The sequence below is a fragment of the Lepidochelys kempii genome, chromosome 7 (assembly GCF_965140265.1).
Source record: "Lepidochelys kempii isolate rLepKem1 chromosome 7, rLepKem1.hap2, whole genome shotgun sequence".
NCBI classification, from domain to species: Eukaryota; Metazoa; Chordata; order Testudines; family Cheloniidae; genus Lepidochelys; species Lepidochelys kempii.
Genome location: NC_133262.1, coordinates 90,748,113 through 90,768,659, shown reverse-complemented (window position 1 = coordinate 90,768,659; position 20,547 = coordinate 90,748,113). Strand labels below are relative to the sequence as shown.

The window sequence follows — 20,547 nt, the reverse complement described above, 5'->3', positions numbered from 1 at the left end:
GGCCCAAGATAACCTATTTACACAGCTAAGCCAAAGCCAATTTAACATAAGAGAGACAAAAGAAAGCAGAAACTGACAAATATACATACATATCTTATTTGCATACTAACGTTTACCAATCTCCTAGCTCAGTAGGAGCTCTAAGTTGATTAGTTTGAGGACCCATTGTCTCACACTCCTTAATGTTTCTCTTCCTGACAACTATATTTCAACAAACCCTTCAAGTAGCATTTCTTTAATGAATTATAATTTCAATATAATTCATTCTACTTTCAAAACCCCATATAGTTTAGACCTTTTTGGTAGAAAAGTTTATTCTCTGTACTCTCTTGCTTTGAAAGTTGTTTCTTGCTGTCCCTCTCGTTGGCTGCCAAGACCACCAGGGACCCCAGAAGGGGGTGGGCGTACAGGTACTCATAGCCCTGGGCACAGACAAAGTACTTCTTTTTCGCCCTGGTTTTGGTTAAGGCCCTTTGTTTGCTACAAGGCCTTAACCAATCCCATAATGGCCTAATCGAGAGGGCCGCTTCAATGGGCCCGCAGCAGACAAGGTATCGACCACGCAGTGGGAGAATTCTTTGATTAACTCCAGCTCCAGCCCAAACACCGAGGCCACACTTTCCAACAACTCCGAGTGAGCTAAGAGTCATTGGGGGTGAGGTGGGGGAAGGGATACATGTGTCCCAGACACTTCCTCATCTTGGGAGGAGGAAGAAGAGACCAGCACCGGCAGGGGGTCCTCTTCCTCTCCTTATGCACCAACCGGGTCCTGTAGATCTAGTTCCTGAGGCTCGGTACTGGGCTTGGTACTGGAGTCCAGGTCAGGTGCCGGTTGTAGGGATGGAAGCTCTCTTCTCTCTGAGTCTATGGAGTATGAGTATCTGGAAGAGGGCCCTTGAATATGGGGAAACCCCTATGGGTTCCAAAATGGCCACTGCATCTGCATAGGCCAGTGCCCACTGGGCCAAGTTCTCGGCAGTACCTCTGTGTCTGGGTCCATCAACTGGCAGAGCTGCCCAGGGCGGAACTGGCTGACAACGAGCCTTCCTCCAGAGACCATGGAGGGGCAATACCTGTCAGTCTGGGGAACAGTGCCGAGGTGGGAAGACCTGTGTCAAGGCAGGCAGGAACGGTTTCCCTCTAGACAGTACTGAGGGCAGGAGTGGCAGAAGCTCCCTAGAAGTGTGGGGGCTACCAACCTGTGCCTCTGCCCCCTTGCTGCCCCTTCTTCCCAAGATCTCGCACCACACCTTTTCTCTAACCCTCCACCATCGTGCTGCCCATTCCCTCCAAGGCCCTGCCCTCACACTGTCCTTTCCCCCAAGGCCCTGCTTCTGCACTACCTCTTCCTGAGGCCTTGCCCCCTGCTTGCTCCTCTCAAGCTCCTTCCCCCGTTGCTTTCCCTTACAACTGGCAAAGTTGAGAATAATTGTCTTAGTCACCCATTTTCCCCCCTTGATAGTCATTGGGTAATTTAAGTAAAAATATTTCTCAGCTCGATAAGTACTGGATTGGACTGAAAGAGCTTGAGATGTAGTTTAAGCTGTACACAATCAGCATTTTCCATCTGGTGATTTATAAGTTACAGTGCTTTATGCAGATGGATTTTTGTATAATCCCCCCCAGCTTTGGGAGCCAGATTTTTCCTTCCGTAGCTGCAAAATCAATAAGGCTCTCTGAAGAGCTGTTCATCACACAGGAAATGTAAAGCAAATTGAAGTAAAATTCTCAGCAATTGCAGTTTAATACAGATGAAAAATCATCACATGAAGGCAAAAATAGTACTTTAAACAAAAAATAAAAATAGGAACTTATTGAATGTTGCTATATAATCATCATTGAATTGATGCTCAAGAGCTGCTACACTGATGAAAATACAAGGAAATTAAACTTTAATGGAATAGAAATGGCATGTTTATTTACAATGAGAAGGTACACATGTTCAGGGTTTAAGTTTACTGAAGAAAAATATTTCTCACAATATTATTTATATTTCCATAGTTCCTAGAAGTCTTAGTCACAGAGCAGGACTCCACTGTGTTAGGTGCTATACAAACACATGTTTAAAGTGTCAAATTTCTGGGGCACAAAAGATGAGAGCAAGAAATATACTCATTTTTTCCTTAAGATATTATTGTAATTATTTTAAAAAAGACTGGCTTCAGTCATGATTAGGGCCCTACTAAATACATGGCTGTGAAAAACGTGTCATGGACCATGCAATCAGACCAACCCTGTGAAATCTAGTTATTGGAGGGGAAGGGAACGGCTGGGGAACCTACCAGGCCTTCGGCTCCAGCTGCTAGTCTTGGCCAGGCTGGGGAGGAACAGGACTTGCTCTTCCCCTGCACAGCCACTTGTGGGAAGTGGGGGGGCGGGGAAGGGAAATCAGACCCACCTCCGGGTACCTACCCCAGCTGCAGAAAGCTCCAGGACTGAGCAGCAGCCCTGGAGCTTCCTGCAGTGGTAGGAAGTTGATAGAGATGGGGCTGATCTCCCCTGTGCTTCTGAGAGCACTCCAGCCAGGGGCTCTTAGCTACTAGTTCTGGCTGGGCTGGGGAGGGACAGGACTTGCTCTTCCCCTGCAGGGCCGCACTTGCGGGGGAGATCAGATCCACCTTCGGGTACTTACCCTGTGCTGCTGGGAGCAACCTGTAGCCAGGGGAGGTACCCACCTGAACCTCCAGCAACCTCCTGTGGCTACAGGAAGCTCCAGGGCTGCTGACCAGTCCCAAAGCTTCCTGCAGCCACAGGAGATACCTGGAAGCAGGTCTGATCTGCCCCAAGAGTGGCTGTGCAGGGGAAGAGCTCGTCCTGTCCCTCCCCAATCTGGCCAGAACTAGCAGCTAGGAGCCCCCGGCTGGGACACTCCCAGTAGCACCTCTAGGTCAGACCCATCTCCACCTCTAGCTCCAGGGGTACTGCCTTCAGAGCCCAGAAGTGAGAGTGGCAATCCCATGACCCCACTACAAGAGCTCTGCGACCCCTCCACAACCTTCCCTTTGGATCACAACCCCCGCAGTTACAACACCATGAAATTTCAGATGGAAACTTCTGAAAACATGGAATTGACTAATTTTCAAATCCTATGGCTGTGAAATTGACCAGAATGGACTGTGAATTTGGTAGGGCCCTAGTCATGATAGTTATTTATTCTAATTCTTTAAATTGCATTTCACTCCTTTAAGTTGTGTATCAGAAATATTAATATAGTCTGTTAGAAGTTTAATTTGGCATACTATTATCCTTTCAAATAAGACCCCCCACAAAGATCAGTAAATACAATGCATTCCAAAATACAAATTGAAAAATAAAGTTATTGGTTACTATGTAGGTAATGTACATCAATCCCCACTTCAAGGTTTACATTAACCAGAGAAAGGTACATCAATACGATTATGCTAATATAAAATTTCAAATAAAGCAGTTACTAACTGTATTTGCAAGAAATTGCAGTATTTGCCAGAGACCCTTGTGTAGTTATTGTTGCTGACAGAGCTACTGAGATTAGATATCTCTTTACACCAAATAGGGTGAGACTTTTCATACTTCACAGTACTAAAAGGTTTGGCCAAAGCCAATTATTTTCATCCAAGCACCTACAGCACCACTGCAAATACATACTACATATAGTAAAAAATACTGGACAACTTTACGCTAGCCAGAATTACAGCGTTGAGATTTGCTGTTTAGTATGAAAAATTAAGAGGTGGTCAGCTAAAAGATGCCAGAAAGATTGCTCTAGCTTCAAACAATTCTTAGTAAAGACTATTTCAAGTATTCAATAGTAGCATTAAATATAAGAGATCCAATGTTGTAGTCAGAGTGTTTTTGATTGCAGAACGATTGCAAATTAAGGCTTCAACTGATAAGTAAAACGTACCTACAGTGTTACTTTGCCAAGATTTTACTATTAAAAAAGTAACAAATTAGTTTTGCTCATACCTCTCCAGAAACAAGGAGTACCTTGCATCAGCACAAGTAAGGTCTCAAATGCATAACTTAGAAAGCTTGCCAAAGGAAAAAGATTATTCAAGTCATAGTGAATACTGTGGCATTAAGGTTCCAATCATGCAATTGGCCACAAGACACAGCAGTCTACCTGTGCATTGCTGACAGCAGGACTAGGACCCAACTCTGTAATAGAGCACACTTACCATCTTTCTTAGTTTCCTTTTTCATTTACTATACAGCAAGTTTATTTTAAATTTACCAGGTTATACTAAAATCACCCAACCCAAGTTAAAAGTTTAAGGAGCAGTTACAACGTTCATGTAGTACATTTTCAAAATATGTATTTGCATCTGTAACCTTTTATTAGAATTCTGCAAAATTAAAGCCACTGTCGGGAATAACCAGCTCCAAAAACATTTGATTATGCCAAACGAGTAAATCAAGCTTCAGTTTTCCAAAACACCTTACACATAATACAGCAGTACCCAAATAGCACAATTTCAATTTTCAAACTGATTTTCCACCAAGCACATTGATTGACTGGCAGACTCTACTGAATTGTCCTCCACTGAAAAACAGAACCCACCTCCGCTTCCCTTTACACATTCCTCCTCCCCCCACCCCACCCCGCAAAAGCCTCCATGCACTACAGTGGATGGGACTACTCAGTGGTACCTCCATCTTGGAGCAAATTTAAGTGAATGAACAAGGCAGCTGCTTTAGTTATAGGAGGCTTATGTCCAATTTGTCTTTATACTCCAGTTTTGTCATCTGATCCCTTTTAATAAACTTCATAGGTGAAATCCTAGCTCCTAGAAGTGGAAAAAACTTCCAACTTCAATGGGGAAAACACTTCATCCCATAAGGTTCAAAACCAGAACACAGTCTCATTAAAACAAGGTGACTCATTCCTGGAAACAGAAGTTTATTTGTTTCAGGGGGGCTTTTCACGATTCCTTATGCTTACTTTGTATTTAAGCTAAGTGTGTTTAGAAAAAGTTTAATTCTTCATAGCTTTTCTCCCACTTGCTCCTGCAGTGAAGCCCATAAAAATGAGTATTATGAAAATGCTTATTATGACAAGTAACTGAAGTCATATACTACTATAGCTTCAAGATAGGATCAAGCAAGAGAAAAAGCTGATATGAAGATGGAGATAAAACAGAAAAGATCATACAAATACTGACAGTTCATTTCTTTGCCACATTTGCTTCAGGATGAATGATGTTCCTTATCCATCCTATCAGTACTTGATTCACTTAAAAGATAACTGCAGTGATTTAGCTTTACTAAAGGTACTAATATTTCACTAAGAATGTTTCCAAATGTTTAGAAATTCCCACCGTTTTAGTAATTCCATTCAGTGACAAACCATTATCCCTTCATTGAGATTGTCATATTTATAATACAGCATTGTACTGCCCAGCATAATGCTAAGCCTTGCAAAACAGATTGAAACTATAAAAATATAGGTATGGTTCCATTAGAAACGTATTAAAAATCAAATTATTTCAAAATTATTTTGAGTTCAAATTTTATATTCCAGAAAGTTATTTTATCATCTGATTTGACCCTACTCATTCAATTAACCAATATGACTTGCGAACAATAGAATACATGAGCAAAATTTTCAATAGCACGCAAGTGAAACTCAGTGGGATTTAGGCACTTAGAATCTTACTCCTTATAATTTTGCAACTGCTCGAGTTTCATTAGTTTCTATGGGTCTTGATGTTTCTCGGGGTCTTGACTTTTCTCAATCTGATCTGCCTAATGAGACAATCATGATAATGGATTCTATTTGACTGTTTTCTGTATCTGTATTCTATTTCAGACACTTATTCTTTGTAACTATCTGCATTCTTTATATTAAAATTTTCTTTACAGTATCTTACATTTTTCAGTGGCAATTAATCCTACTTTAATACAGGTGCAATCTCCTTTAAAAATTAGCAATACTGTACTCAAGGAACAAGTAGTCCATTCTTTTAGAATAAACAGTCCTGTTTCAAGGACTGGCTGGCACATAGACGGGGGTACATCTCCACTGCACTGGGAGTGTGCTTCCCAGCTCAGGTAGACAGACACATGTTAGCCCTGCTCGAGCTGCATGCAAAAACCATCAGTGTACCTGGAGGCAGCACAGGTAGTAGCTGGGGCTAGCCAAACGTGTATGAACCCAGGGTGTCCAGTGGGTTAGTACTCAGGTGGTTAGCTCGAGTGGCCACCCATGCTACTCTTGGCTACATTGCTGTTTAGCACGCTAGCTCAAGCGGAACTAGTGCATGTCTTTTGACCCAAGCTGGGAAGGACAGCCCCAGTTGCAGAGTAGACGTAGCCAAAAAAGCCCAAGGTGGCTAATATAATGATAGCATTTGGTTCCAGAACAATAATAAAAAAATCTCTGCCTGATAGTTATTAGACTTCACGATCACTACCACTTGTCAGAGGATGAGGAAATCCAGTCTGAATGGGGCCAAACATGCAATATTCGTACGCCTTACCCTGAACTGTTAAACAAGAACAGTGTGACATTGAAGGAGACCTATAAGACTGGCAGAGGATTGGTACATCTTCTAGAGCAACAGCCACTGCACGGCTTCAGAAAATTCAGGACACATCTCCCTCAGTGACCATTTAGCTCTGGCAGGTAGGCTGAAGAAGGCTTTATGCCATGGAAATTCAACTCCCTGCGTCTTTTTGGACGGATAATACCCCTGGGGGCACTATCCAAGGAAGCTGCTATGCTCAGAAGAGTGCAGGAATTAGAATCATGGCTGACTCCTGCCTAGACAGTGGTTGTGGAGAAAGCACTTTGCGCCCTTTCCTTCTTGAACCCTGAAAGGGCAGCCAATATCTAGCTGCAAAATAAGCAAATAGGAGAGGATCATTTTATGCCTGAGACATCAGAGAAACACTAAGAAACAGAAGGAAGGACAGAACGAGGGAGTCAGATGAGAGGGAAATGCCATCAGTCCCATTAAGTGCTATTCTGGTAAGCTAAAGTCTCCTGGTCCACTAAACCTATCTACTGTGCAAGCTTAGAAAACAGGAATAATATAAATAAATTATATAGTAATGCATATAAATGTATAAATATACTTTACCTTGCATCTTCATATTTGTAACAAATGCTTATCCCAACAGCCAGGTTAATTAAAGAAATTATTTTCAAAATTATGCTCACGCAATAGGGACAATATAGTTAGAATTTTAAGAAATCCCTGAATTAAGACATAGGAATAAGCATTTATTATCAGTTTAAAGATGTAAGAGAAGAATGTGAATATATGAGCAGGAAATAAAAAACCAACACTGATGAGAAACACTTGTTCACCACACACACACCAAACTGCATACCAGAAATCAATTTCCATGATATTTGCTCTGTTCTGCTCCCTCAAAGTTCATCAGTGGAAGTATCATTAGTTTTTGATAATTCGCATTCTTCACTGAAGTGGCAGTTTTGAAGGATGTCCTTATAATGGTTCTTCAGATCTGTGTACAGAGAGACAGTTTCCTCCGAGTGAGGAAATGGCAGCAGCTTTTCATTCAATAGTATCTGTACTTGGTACTCCTCCTCAGGGGTCTTAGCTTGGTCACAGTGATAAAGCACAAATATCAGGTTTGAGGCATAAGGCACAATGCGACCACTACGAAACTTCCGATGCATTTGTTTTTCGTAATTGTTAGCGGCAAGGGGCTCCTCATCCTTGAAGAAACCCATTAGAGCAAGCAGTGGCTGAAGGGTCTCTGCATGTCCAAATTGCAGGATTACAGGTGAAGAAATGGGCATGGAACTAGAAAACATAAAAGTGAAGCATAAGCAAGATAGTCATCTGTGTTTAAAAGCAAATACTAGCGTTCAGTTGTTAGCAAAAAGTGTAGATTATTTTAAACATTTGTTTTACACTGACGTTTACTAAAAACCCATTTGGAAACAGAGGTGTCCAACTATCTGAAACCTTTTATTTTAAAAAAACCAAAACATTTTAAAATGCATTTTGTAACAATCAAAAATGTAATTGCACTTTTAAAAAACGTTAGCAGCTGTATTTTACCTATTAAGTACTATTACTATCAATTAATTGCTAAGTAGTAACCAGAAGTTCTAGTACCCCAACAAAATGACGACTTATTTAGCATTACTGAAATATTCAGATGACTGAAATATTAGTATAGACAGGCAAAGCCTGTTCAGAAAGGACAAGCACGGAAAAAAACAGATGAAGGTTCCATTATATACTAAGACACTTGCTCTGATATCTGGTGAAAAGCAAACCTGTTGAAAGACTCTTGGTGAAGATAAAAGGAAAAAAAACCAGGGACAATGTCATGGCAGGAATCTACTATAAGGCCACCAAATCAGGAAGAAGAAGTGTATCAAGCATTTTTAGAATAAACCACAGAAGTATCCAAAGCACAGGACCTAGTGATAATGGAAGACGTTAGCTGCCCAAATATTTGTTCAAAAAATATATGGCAGGACACAGGTTGTCCACCAAGTTTTTAGAATGTACTGCGGACAGCATTTTTGTTTCAGAAGGTAGAGGGAGTAAATAGGGTCTGGTTATTTTAGATTTTATTCTGACAAATGGGGGAAATGGTTGAGAATCTGAAGGTGGAAGGCAACTTGTGTGAAGGTGACCACACACACACAAAAAAAGAGTTTGTGATTCTGAGGAAAGAGTGAGGGCAGCAGAATAAAAATATCTGATGATGAAAATCAGAGAAATGGTAGGCATGGTCACATGGGACAGAAATCTATGGGAAAAGGAATTCAGGAGAGGTGGCAGTTTCTAAGAGAGACACAATAATAAATGCACAACAGCAAATTATCCCAAGGTGGAGGACAGATAAGAACATCACTAAGAACAATGACTACGTCAGGTGCTTTTTAATAACTTGAAAGTCAAAGCAATTGTACAAACTGGAAACAAGGACAAGAACATACAAGGGAAAGCACAAAATAATAGTATGAACATGTACGGACAAAATCAGAAAGGCAAAACTGTAACTGAATTACTTTTTATCCTTTATGTTCCTGGCTAGTTGTAAGTCCATCACCTAACGGGAAAGGAAAGCAAACAACAGAGGACAGAGAAACTGAAGTGTTTAATGCCTATTTCACTTCATTCTTCACTAAAAAGGTTAATTATGACCTCATGTGAAACACATTTAATATTGACAAAGGGAAACAATCTTGGGTCAAAACAGGTTAAAGAGTATTTGGATAAATTAGATGTATTCAATTTTGCAGGGACACATGAAGTACACCCTACAGTACTTAAGGAACTAGCCAAAGTAATCGCTGAATCTTTAGTGATTATGTTTGAAAACTCATGGAGGTCTTAGAGTACTAGTGAAGGGCAAACAGAACCCATCTTTACAAAGGGGAACAGATAGGACCTAGGGAATTATAGGCCAGCTGGTCTAACTTTGATACCCAGAAAGATACTGATATAAATTATTAAACCATCAATTTGTTCAAACCTAGTGGATAAGGTGATAAGTACTAGCCAATATGAGTATGTATGTCAAAGCAACCTAGTTTCCTTCTTTGATAGGGTAACCAGCCCAGTAGCTAAGGAGGAAGCAGTAGACATGATAAATCTTGATTTTAGTAAGGCTTCTGACACAATCCTACATGACATTCTCTAAAGCAAACTAGGGAAATACGGTCTAAATTAAATTACCATAAGGTGGGTGCATAACTGCATTAACAGTTCTTAAAAAGTAGTTATCAGTGGTTCAATGACATGCTAGGACAACATTACTAGTGGGGCCCCAGAGGGTGGGCCCAGTACTATTCAATATTTTCATTAATGACTTGGATGAAAAAGCAGAGGGTATGCTTATAAAATCTGCAGGAAACACCTAACTAGGAGGGGATGTAAGCACAAATTCAAAATGACCTTTCAAAATTGGTCTAAAATCAACAAAATGAAATTCAATAAAGACAAGTGCAAAGTACTTTACTTAGGAAGGAAAAATCCAATGCACAAATACAAAACAGAGAAAAACTGGCCAGGCAACTGTATTGCAGAAAAGGATCTGGGGTTATAGTGGATCACAAATTGAATATGACTGGGGGCGGGAGGGGGGGGGGGAGATATACCGGTTTTCAAACATGTAAAAGGTTATTATAAAGAGGATGATGATCAATTATTCTCTGTGTCCAGGGAGGGTACAACAACTAGTAATTGACTTAGTTTTCAGCAAGGGGGAATCAGGTTAGATATTAGGAAAAGCTTATAATTAAAAGGGTAGAGAAACACTGGAAAAGATTACTTAGGGAGGTTTTAGAATTCCCATCAGTGGAGGCTTTTAAAACCAGGTTAGACAAACACCTATCAGCAATGGTCTAGGTATACTTAATCCTGTCTCAGCATCAGTGGATCACCATATGACTTCTTGAGGTCCCTTGCAGCCCTACATATCTATGATTTATTGCAGTGCACTATAACTATGTTGAAACAGGTCAAGAAGAGTTGAACTGTGTGCATCCATATGATATATGAAGATTTATCTCAGATCGTCCATGCAAATTGTCAGGTTCAACCTCTTCCCTCTCAAAGTTAACTAACGTGTCTAATCACAAGCTAAGAACTTGGATATGAACTTTAAGACAAATTTTGGGATCCCATTGCTTCCTCCCCCAGCAGAAACCCTGGGAAGAGGCAGATAAGCAGGAAACCACTATAAAGTAAGCTTTATGGAGTCTTATATAAGTGGAGTTTCCTTACAAGGATTGATTTGGGAGATTATGGGGGGGACACAGAGAAGGCACCTATCTCCATCTGTTTCAAAATATAACACCAAGATTGCTCTCCATCATGAGACTTGTGTGTTGAAAAGTTTGCCAAAACTCTAACACATTGTTATTAAGCCTAAACAATCGAAAACATGATGCGTAAATAAGACAATGTTTTTGGATAGCCAATATAGTTTTCACTGTATTTTGTTCTGATGAATGTGAATTATTAGAATGACAATGCTTGGTTCTTCATTACACCGTGTAACTAAGGTAACCTAGGGGAGATGCGACCAGGGTCTCTTGTTTTTGGCCATTTGCTTATTTTAGGGAAAAAAGCAAAGATTGTTTAGCAAAGTAATACAACTTGTATTTAAGATACTGTTCCTCTTCAAATGCCCTGGATAAATACTTAAGTCAGCTCAGCATTTTATATGACAGCGCCATTTTAAATCACCTCATGTTTTAGAGTGAATCCAAGGGATAGCACCTAGGACGACTTAATAAAGCCCGCAAGTTGCAATCATCTTGAAGCTGGCAAGCTTTAAGGTTTCAAAACAGCAATTCTGGTACAGTAAGCCATTCAGAACCTCTAACTGTTATGACAAACATACAAGAGATAAGGGCAAATTAGTGCTAAGGTATAAATTATGTTAATTGCACAATTTATTAGCACTTCATGTTAATAAATAACATCAAACTGCAATAAAATTCAAGTATGTTTTTTGAGATTACAACTTTTAAGTAAAATGAAAAAAGGAGTACTTGTGGCACCTTAGAGACTAACAAATTTATCTGAGCATAAGCTTTCGTGAGCTACAGCATTTGTGCATCCGATGAAGTGAGCTGTAGCTCACGAAAGCTTATGCTCAAGTAAATTTGTTAGTCTCTAAGGTGCCACAAGTACTCCTTTTCTTTTTGCGAATACAGACTAACACGGCTGCTACTCTGAAACTTTTAAGTGTGAACTTCAAATCACACCAGAGCAAACAAATTCATAGTTTTTAAAAAAAGGTATATTTCTTCTTTGGTGCAGTATAACTACCACAGGATTATCTATTTTGCACACTAAAAAAAACGATATACATCCATAGTATCAGATTCTGTGTTCGTGTATCATGCTAAAAAAGGGGAATTATGTTTAGCTTACTGCAGCCATTCACAACTGCTACTACCAAGGAAACATTTGTTTTTCTGGCAGACGCTACTGCCTTATTCTCTCTCTACTTTCATTATGCAGAGACGTCGTGCACATTTTCTAACTGAAGGCTGGATTGTGACCAGAGGTAGGAAGAACTTCAAGAAAGGATACGTGGAACTTTTCCACCTCAGCACATCTGTAAAGGGGCCAGGCATAGTCATAATGAGGAGCATAGGTAAAACTCCTGAGGACACTAGATAGCCAAAAAGAATGCACCATCTCAGGAGTAGGAAAATAAGAACCAACCATAAAAGGGGCTAAAAAAAGATGGAAGGAAGACTGGCAATATCCAATTTACAATTGCATCTGCCAGTCTCTCCCAGAATTACAGGATCAGCAGCTAGAGGAGAATGCTAGAAAAAAAGACTCCTGTTAAAAACAAAAACAAAAAAGTGAACCCAAGAAGTGAAAGAAGGTACTATAGCTTTTTCCAAGGGCCATGAAGGTAAGTGGAAGATGTCCACACTGATATGAAATTGGAGAATGTCCAGCACCAGTGAGTTAATTCAAGTCCTCCCAAAAAAAAAAAGAAGAATTCATAGCAACTTATGCCAAAGTTTGCTACTTATTTTGCTTTGTCATTAAAAAAAAAAAAAAAAAAGAGATACTTCTCCAGTTAGTTCCCTTTTGAGTTATGAGAATTCCCTTACTTCAGATGGTAATGGCAGGGCTTAGTTACAACCTCAAGTGCTGTATAGGGCTAATTTATATAACTCTTCTATAGTTATGTGCATCTCTACACATACTTCACTTGAAAGTAGACCATTAGGGAGTCAATTTCACCACTATGAAAACTGCCATCATAATGACAAGACACTGCTGATTTCCTTGAAGGAGTTATTTATATGAGGCTGTATAAATATATGTACTATAAATGTAAATTAACCTCGTTTAAGCAAATTAAACATGGTTCAGAACTATACAAATCTATATCTATGTATCTTATGATCAATAGTTTATTAAAGCTAGAACCAAAAATGTTATTAAAAATTCTTTCTATACAGTGTCAAGCAGCATGAACACAGAATTCAGTTCATGAGCCAACTGGAATCTTGGCTGACTTCTGGGATCATGGGTTTAACCTCTGCAAAAGTTTCTCCACCTGTAAAATGATAATTCCTACTCTAAATACTACCTTTAATAAGCAGTAAGGTACACACATGCTGAATGGGAAAATTATGTCCTAAGTGCCAAAAATCACTTCCAGCTACACAGATAGACAGAAGCTCAGGAAAAATGCTGTCTTCGACCACACTGGTTGAAACTTTGTTCCCTAGAAGTTGTGGATAAGCTCTCCCCCTTTGTCAGGTACAGTAGTCCTCCTCCACAGATCATCTCCTTATTGTCAAGAAAGACAAAGTCCTCCTGTTGACACCATCTGCAGTGATTTCTATTGACCTCCAGGATGTGTCCATCCTTACCTGGGCCTTTACCATCAGTTGGAAGGACTGATGATACCACTACCTGTGTGCCTGATTCTTTAACCCTCACTCCCAGACCCTTGCAGTCACTATGGTCTGATCAGGCATATCGGGCAGTATCATTGATGCCCACATGGGATGAGTAACATGGTGTAGTGGTCAGAGAGCCAGACAAGCCTCAGCAACCTTTCCATGATGCCTTGGATTTGGCCTCCAGGCAGAAACCACACATCCTGGGAGGTCAGGTTGGCAGATGGATGCCTTTATCTCCCTCAGAAGGGAATCTATGACCATCACCACCCTTCTTCTAAGTGCAATTTATATAATTGTTAGATAATGGTGTACACCTTCACACATAATTGCATTTGAAAGCATCATAGGGATGGGAAATTCGCCACCATGCAAACTACCAATAAAATGCCTATGTACTCCTAAACTCCTCAAAATAAAGCACCAGGATGGTGTTCTTCATCCTCACAAATCCAATGATTTGCATCTGATCATGTGTAGATCAAGTCCAGTTAATTATAAATATTATTGTAGCAGCTAAGATCATGATGCTGCAAACTGCTTTGTGTGGGTGAACTCCTGTATTTCTACCCAGCCCCAGTGACTTTAATGGGGGCATTGTACTGGCGTAAGTCCACAAGCACAAAGCCCCATTGCAAGGTTTGAGCTATACAGATTTACTGCAGAACTAAAATGAAAGCGCCCAGAAACAAGGCTAAAAAGAAACAGTGGAGCACAATCATTAAGTTTATTCAACCCCAAAACAATTTAGAAGGGACTTATCCATGTGTAATCATCTTCAATACTTCAGCTAACAAAATCTTAGACAAGAGAGATTGAAAAGGCCTATCATCTAAACCGTCCTCATCTAACACAGGATCATTCCCCAATATACATTTCCTAGTGCTAGATCTAGTTGAGTTTTAGATGTGCCAAAAAAATGGGTTTCTACTACCAGAAGTTTGTTAAGACATTCAGTTTAGCTGTCCCATTTTAATTATTTTTAATATTCTCTGTATTACCCTGAACAATTCTATCTTCTTTGTGTTTCACCTTTTAAATACTAAGTTTTTTGCATCTCCCTTCTACCTTCCCATCCACCTACAAGGATTTGCTCCTTGCCCCTCCTCCCACAGCAATATTGCCTTCTATTTATTTCTGTTGATCTTTCTGATTCAGTTTGTCAATATGTTTCTGGTACCAAGGTCTCCAGAAAACAATACAACATATCAGGCTCTCTCACCTAGGACAGAAAACAGGACACATACAATACTTAAACAAAATCTGAAGGGAACACTCCATTCTCCAAAATAAGCTATATTAACCGTCCTACAATTCACTGGACAGTACTGACAGACAAAGTTATTTAAAATTTATCTTGGAGCATTGAGTACTTGTAAGTCTAAATTCAACTGAATTACAGCCAGGCAACATTTCCTGTGTCCCTTTCAAACACTTATTTTGTAATTCCATTCCTGAATAATATAGCACGCCCTCAAATCAAGCTTCTCTAGCCAAATTTGTTCTTTATAAAACCACATTGCTTATTGCTCAGGATTTTATCCTGAAGATGATTTAGGTTTGTCTCTGAATATTTATTCCATTATTATAAAGAGGATGCCGTTCCATACACACACACACACACTGGACAATAGAGGTCAGGATGACACCTTTCCTTTTTCAAGATCACAACATTTGTTTCTCTCCATTTTCTGGTACTTTACTAGCTCTTCTTGACTCCCCATGATCTGGGATTGGATTGTGACCTACCCCTTACCTCCATGTAAGGGGCAGCACGTAACTGTATCATCCTAGAAGATATAAATTACTGAAGACCCTTATGGGCTACTCCCTCCTTACACCAGCTTGGCTTAGCTGGCCAGTGTGTTGTGGGATAAAGAGGAAGGACCACTATGTATCTGCCACTCCCCTTCCACCAAGTTCATGCAGCATCACCCCAGAGCCTATGCCTCTCCACTTCTCTTCACACCCAAAATCATAAACCAAGCAGGCCACTCAGGGAGTGGGGCTCAATCTTTTACTCTAGGTGGTGACGTAGTGGCAAGCCATAATCTTACCCTTGGAAGCTTCTTGGCCAATTCTCCTACTATTCAAGAACACTCATCACCAGGACTGGCTCATTTGTATATGTGTAAGTTTTCCAGGCATTCCCTCACCTACTTTTAAAATCACTATTCTTATAAGGCTGTACATTTAAAAAGTATGTTTCCTGTTAAAATGCTACTATCCAGTCCCATGCTCAGTCTACTAGACCCTACCACCTCTGCTACTGACACATCCTTTGGGATGGTGGTCCTTCAAACAGTTCTGCTCCCTGCATCCTTGCGCCATCCTCCTTCTTGAGTACAACTCGTCAGTTGCCCACAGTAGAATACACATAGGGACCAGCACTCAAAGAAGAGGAGGTTACTTATGTTATAATAACTGGCGGTTGTTCAAGATGTGTGGTCTCTCTCTGTATTCTACTATCCACCCTCCTCCTCATCTGCTTTGGGCCATACTTAGATTCATGGTACAGACAGGACTGTAGAGGCAGTTGGCCGACCCCACCCTTTATCTGTTCAGCTGGAGGCACAAGGAGGGCAAGGACACAGGCGTGGGTCACTGGATACTAATTGCAAAATGCTCCAACTTTGGACACGTGGATTCCCACAGTGGAATACACATAAAGATCAGCACTCGAAGAAGTTATGACACAAGAACTGTTAAGAAAAAACTTCCAGTAGTGAAAAATCTTCTCATTGTCTAATTTGCCTTGAAATTTCCAGAAAAATTCTTTTATGACATAAAAATCACAAGCAAAATTTCAGATAACGAGTATAGTTTTGGCATCGTTGTATGGGTGACATAGGGAAGGAAACAAATATGACTTATCCTCAACTTCAAGTAGCATTTCTCCCTAATTGCATATGAAACCTCCAAATGACATTTTAGAAAGCAGAAAGCATAAGAGGCCTATAGTGTTGGCTACAGTACACCAATTGTTCATTGCAGAGCGCTTAGATTTTAAATCTTAAAATCCTTATTTATTTTCTATATAAACCAACTATTGTTCTCTTACAGGACCAGGAGTCATACTGTCATGAAAGTCATGAGGCCCCCTTAACAGTGACTTTCACTTGATAAACTGCCATTGAGAAATATGTTTCTTTAGAATTGCAAGTTAACACAAAAGCGTGAGCAATCAGAATTAAAAACTATTCAGCACAGAACTAACCCAATACCTGCCCATTGTATTCTCTTACTAAAGCTGATATTTTATGCTCTATGAATGTTTAATCGTCATCTTACTGGACAGATCAATTTACCTTTGAGACACCTGTAGCTGTTTTCTTCCCTGAAAACATCAATAACTTAAGAAAACTCAAAAACAGATCTTTCCTTATAAACCATATATTCATTGTTTATATATAATGGATCAAATGAAAATCCTCTATGTATGAAACCATAAGCCTTTGTATGAGAACGATCATATGACCATTTCCTTAAATAAAGCTCTTAATGTTATGTAACACACTGATCAGTTGTCCTCTAATTTGTGCAAGCTTGTTAAGTCCAGTTATCAATTGCTTCCGTGACAAAGAAATAGTGCCTTTTCTTCAAAGTGTACTGGCAACCATTAAATGAGTTATCTCCATAATTCCTAAAGAAATAGCTGACATGGGATAGGAAGCCACAGATCAACCGAAGCGGTAACATCTTGCACATCTAATTATATTCAATTTTGACTTTGTTCACAAACCGGAGTACCAGACTGCTACCTCTTGTGTTTATTTATCATGGCATCCAAAAGATGCATGCCATTTAACATTAACACAGAAAGACAGAAAGAAAAAGAAAGAAAAAGACAGACAGACAGCTGAACATTATGGCCATTTCTGCAAAGCACAGAAGCACACGGAAATTATGTATCTTGCTCTTGGAGTAAGTTTTAAATCCAAACAAGCTATCTTACAATTAATGCATAAAAATCTGCGGGGTTTTATTGTTCAAATAGAGTGATGCAAAGAAGAATTTCAATGGAGTTTATGAATCCATACTTAATTACTGGCACACAAAAGTTGTGTCAAAAATATTGGTGCAATTAAGAGATTATAGTGCAAAGGAGATTGCTCATTTTTGATAGTCAACCTTCTAACTATGCACTTGGACAATAGGGTAGTGGTCTAAACATCGTTCTGTGTTTCCTCTGAAGAACCAACGTTAAATCTAGATATTCTAGGCTTGCATCTTCAGTTATCCTCACTTCATAACAGATGGCAAAATAACTGTATTCATTGAAAACATACTCCAACCAGTTCTCAAAACCAGACTTTGGGATCCACGTCTGTCAAATATTATGGGAGGGCTAATTTTAAAAGGCAAATAGAATGGCCTTATGGTAACTACGAAAGTACAGTAGGTGCATATCAAGCAGTGCGATGTTCCAGTCAGTTCCTGAATACCCAAAAGTAGACCAAGACAAGAAATTTTGGAGTTTTACACCTAAAGTTCAAAACGACTTACTGCTCAAGAATAAATTGCTCTGAGCCCACGGAAATCACAACAGATTAAGGAGAGATTGAAATTATTACTTTCCTTGAATTACACAGCAGACATAAGATTTACTTTTAAATCTAACCCACTTTATGGCCTAAGGATGTTTTAAAAATGAATGAAAGAAAAAGAATTAATTCAAATATATTTCAAGTAAAGGAAATATGTGTCATATCAGAAAGAAAAATACTATATCAAAGCTAACTTACTTACCAAATATAAATCACTAGTTTTTATCTAAACATGCCTAGAATTTTAACCAGCAGCTTCTCAGAGACCTGGATGCATGTCCTTTTTTTTCAGTTTCAGAGTAGCAGCCGTGTTAGTCTGTATCCGCAAAAAGAAAAGGAGGAATTGTGGCACCATAGAGACTAACCAATTTATTTGAGCATAAGCTTTCGTGAGCTACAGTTCACTTCATCGGATATATGCAGTGGAAAATACAGTGGGGAGATTTATATACACAGACAACATGAAACAATGGGTGTTACCATACACACTGTAACAAGAGCAATCAGGTAAGGAGAGCTCACACCGCACAACAAAAACACTAACCCAGGAACCTATTCTTGCAACAAAGCCCGTTGCCAACTGTGTCCACATATCTATTCAGGGGACATCATCATAGGGCCTAATCACATCAGCCACACTGTCAGAGGCTCGTTCACCTCCGCATCTACTCATGTGATATATACCATCATATGCCAGCAAAGCCCCTCTGCCATGTACATTGGCCAAACTGGACAGTCTCTACGTAAAAGAATAAATGGACACAAGTCAGACATCAAGAATTATAACATTCAAAAACCAGTCAGAGAACACTTCAATCTCTTTGGTCACTCAATTACAGACCTAAAAGTGGCAATTCTTCAATAAAAAAACCTTCAAAAACAGACTCCAACGAGAGACTGCTGAATTGGAATTAATTTGCAAACTGGATACAATTAACTTAGGCTTGAATAAAGACTGGGAGTGGATGGGTCATTACACAAAGTAAAACTATTTCCTCATGTTTATTCCCCCCCACCCCACCCCCACTGTTCCTCACAGGTTCTTGTCAACTGCTGGAAATGGCCCACCTTGATGATCACTACAAAAGGTGTCCCCCCCCACCACCACTCTCCTGCTGGTAATAGCTCACCTTACCTGATCACTCTTGTTACAGTGTGTATGGTAACACCCATTGTTTCATGTTGTCCGTGTATATAAATCTCCCCACTGTATTTTCCACTGCATGCATCCAATGAAGTGAGCTGTAGCTCACGAAAGCTTATGCTCAATAAATTTGTTAGTCTCTAAGGTGCCACAAGTACTCCTTTTCTTTTTTTCAGTGTCTCTGAGGATTTTCCAATACTACATTTTTAATCTTTTATGTACTACTAAAAGGCTTTCTGAGACAAGACTTCAACGTATTTTGTGTTAGGTAAGATATCCCAACCTTTCGCCACTCACTCTCATCACTCAGTAAGTTGAAACAAACATTCTCTAGGGTGCCTTAAAGCTCCCAAGAGAAATGGGAGCAGCTAGCTTTTTCAATAAAAAGGTCTAGGAAGGTGGTTTACTCACCACCTATAGTGGCCCATTGTGTCAGGGTGTGACGCTGTAAGGGGTCCTCATCCCCGGTACCTCCTGTTAGCTGTCTTCCTCTCACGAGGTGTTCCAGGGCTCAGTTCCCTGGCAAAGTCACAAAATCCAACCCCCCTTCTGAGGGAACAAAAAGGTTCAAAAGAAAGCCCTAACAAATCCAAAGTAATAATTCTTCTTTGGTCCCTTTCAAGCCAAACTAGATACTACTTCTCCAGCAGGATTCCCCACGCTTCCTGCCTTACTCCGGGGCTCCGGCAGTTTGCTGTGGAGGTCTCGGTCTTCCCAGTTAAAGGTCCAATCCCAGGACTTCTCCCATGGGAGCATAACCTGTTTCTTGTGGGTTTCTACTATCCACTGTTGGCTTTAACTCAGGGCTTCCCATATGGGAGTCTACTCTGCTCTCTGGGGGTTTCTTCCACCAGATCTCGCTCCTTCTTAACCCCTTCCCAGGAGCCAGAGTCCACCTATAGGACTCTGGTCTGGACGCCTACACCAGCTTTCTTCTCAGAGCCTCGTGAGAGGAATTCTGTCAATGTCTCCCTTGCCAAGGGACCCTGACCATTCTCTTGGGTTTCTCATTCACCCCGACAGAAGCCTACTCTACCTGCTGTGAACTCCTTCCAGTATGTTGCAGATCTTCTCTGGAGAGCTCCTTTTTTCCCCTCCCCCTTCCTTTTAAGCATCTTTTCCTTTAATGTTCTAGCAACCTCTTTCTAGTATACCTGCTCTATGAGCTAATTGGGCACCACCCTAGAGCACTTGATTAATCCCAAGTGTAGCCCACAAAGTAATCATGGGCTAGTTAGTCATGCTCCTGACATGCCATTCGCCCCACAACAGTCTTACTGATTTACTTTCACAGAATGGTCCTATTGATTCAACTTTGGCACAGTAGATATGGGAGTTACACAAGCAAAGAGATTTGAAACTGGTGTAACTCTGAGCAGGAGTTAACAGTGTACAGTGACCCAGCACCAAATACCAACAAACTACTGAAGAAGAGAGCACTTCACACATTTAGTCACACAATATTTTATCAAATCTATCCCTGACATGTGGATGAA

At 40.2% G+C, this 20,547-nt stretch overlaps 1 protein-coding gene across 3 annotated transcripts in view; it reads right to left on the bottom strand.

Annotated features, from left to right (window-relative positions):
• The window catches only part of MINPP1 (multiple inositol-polyphosphate phosphatase 1), a 119,397-nt gene that overhangs the window by 77,978 nt on the left and 20,872 nt on the right, over nucleotides 1-20,547 (bottom strand). For 2 of the 3 annotated variants that reach the window (XM_073353749.1, XM_073353748.1), the window contains exon 5: nucleotides 7,315-7,754. In XM_073353749.1, the coding sequence (XP_073209850.1) occupies nucleotides 7,355-7,754 (400 nt within the window). In that variant the 3' untranslated portion in view covers nucleotides 7,315-7,354. Of the gene's footprint in view, nucleotides 1-1,714; nucleotides 7,755-20,547 lie in introns of those variants that run through there. The other variant, XM_073353747.1, reaches the window with a different exon arrangement.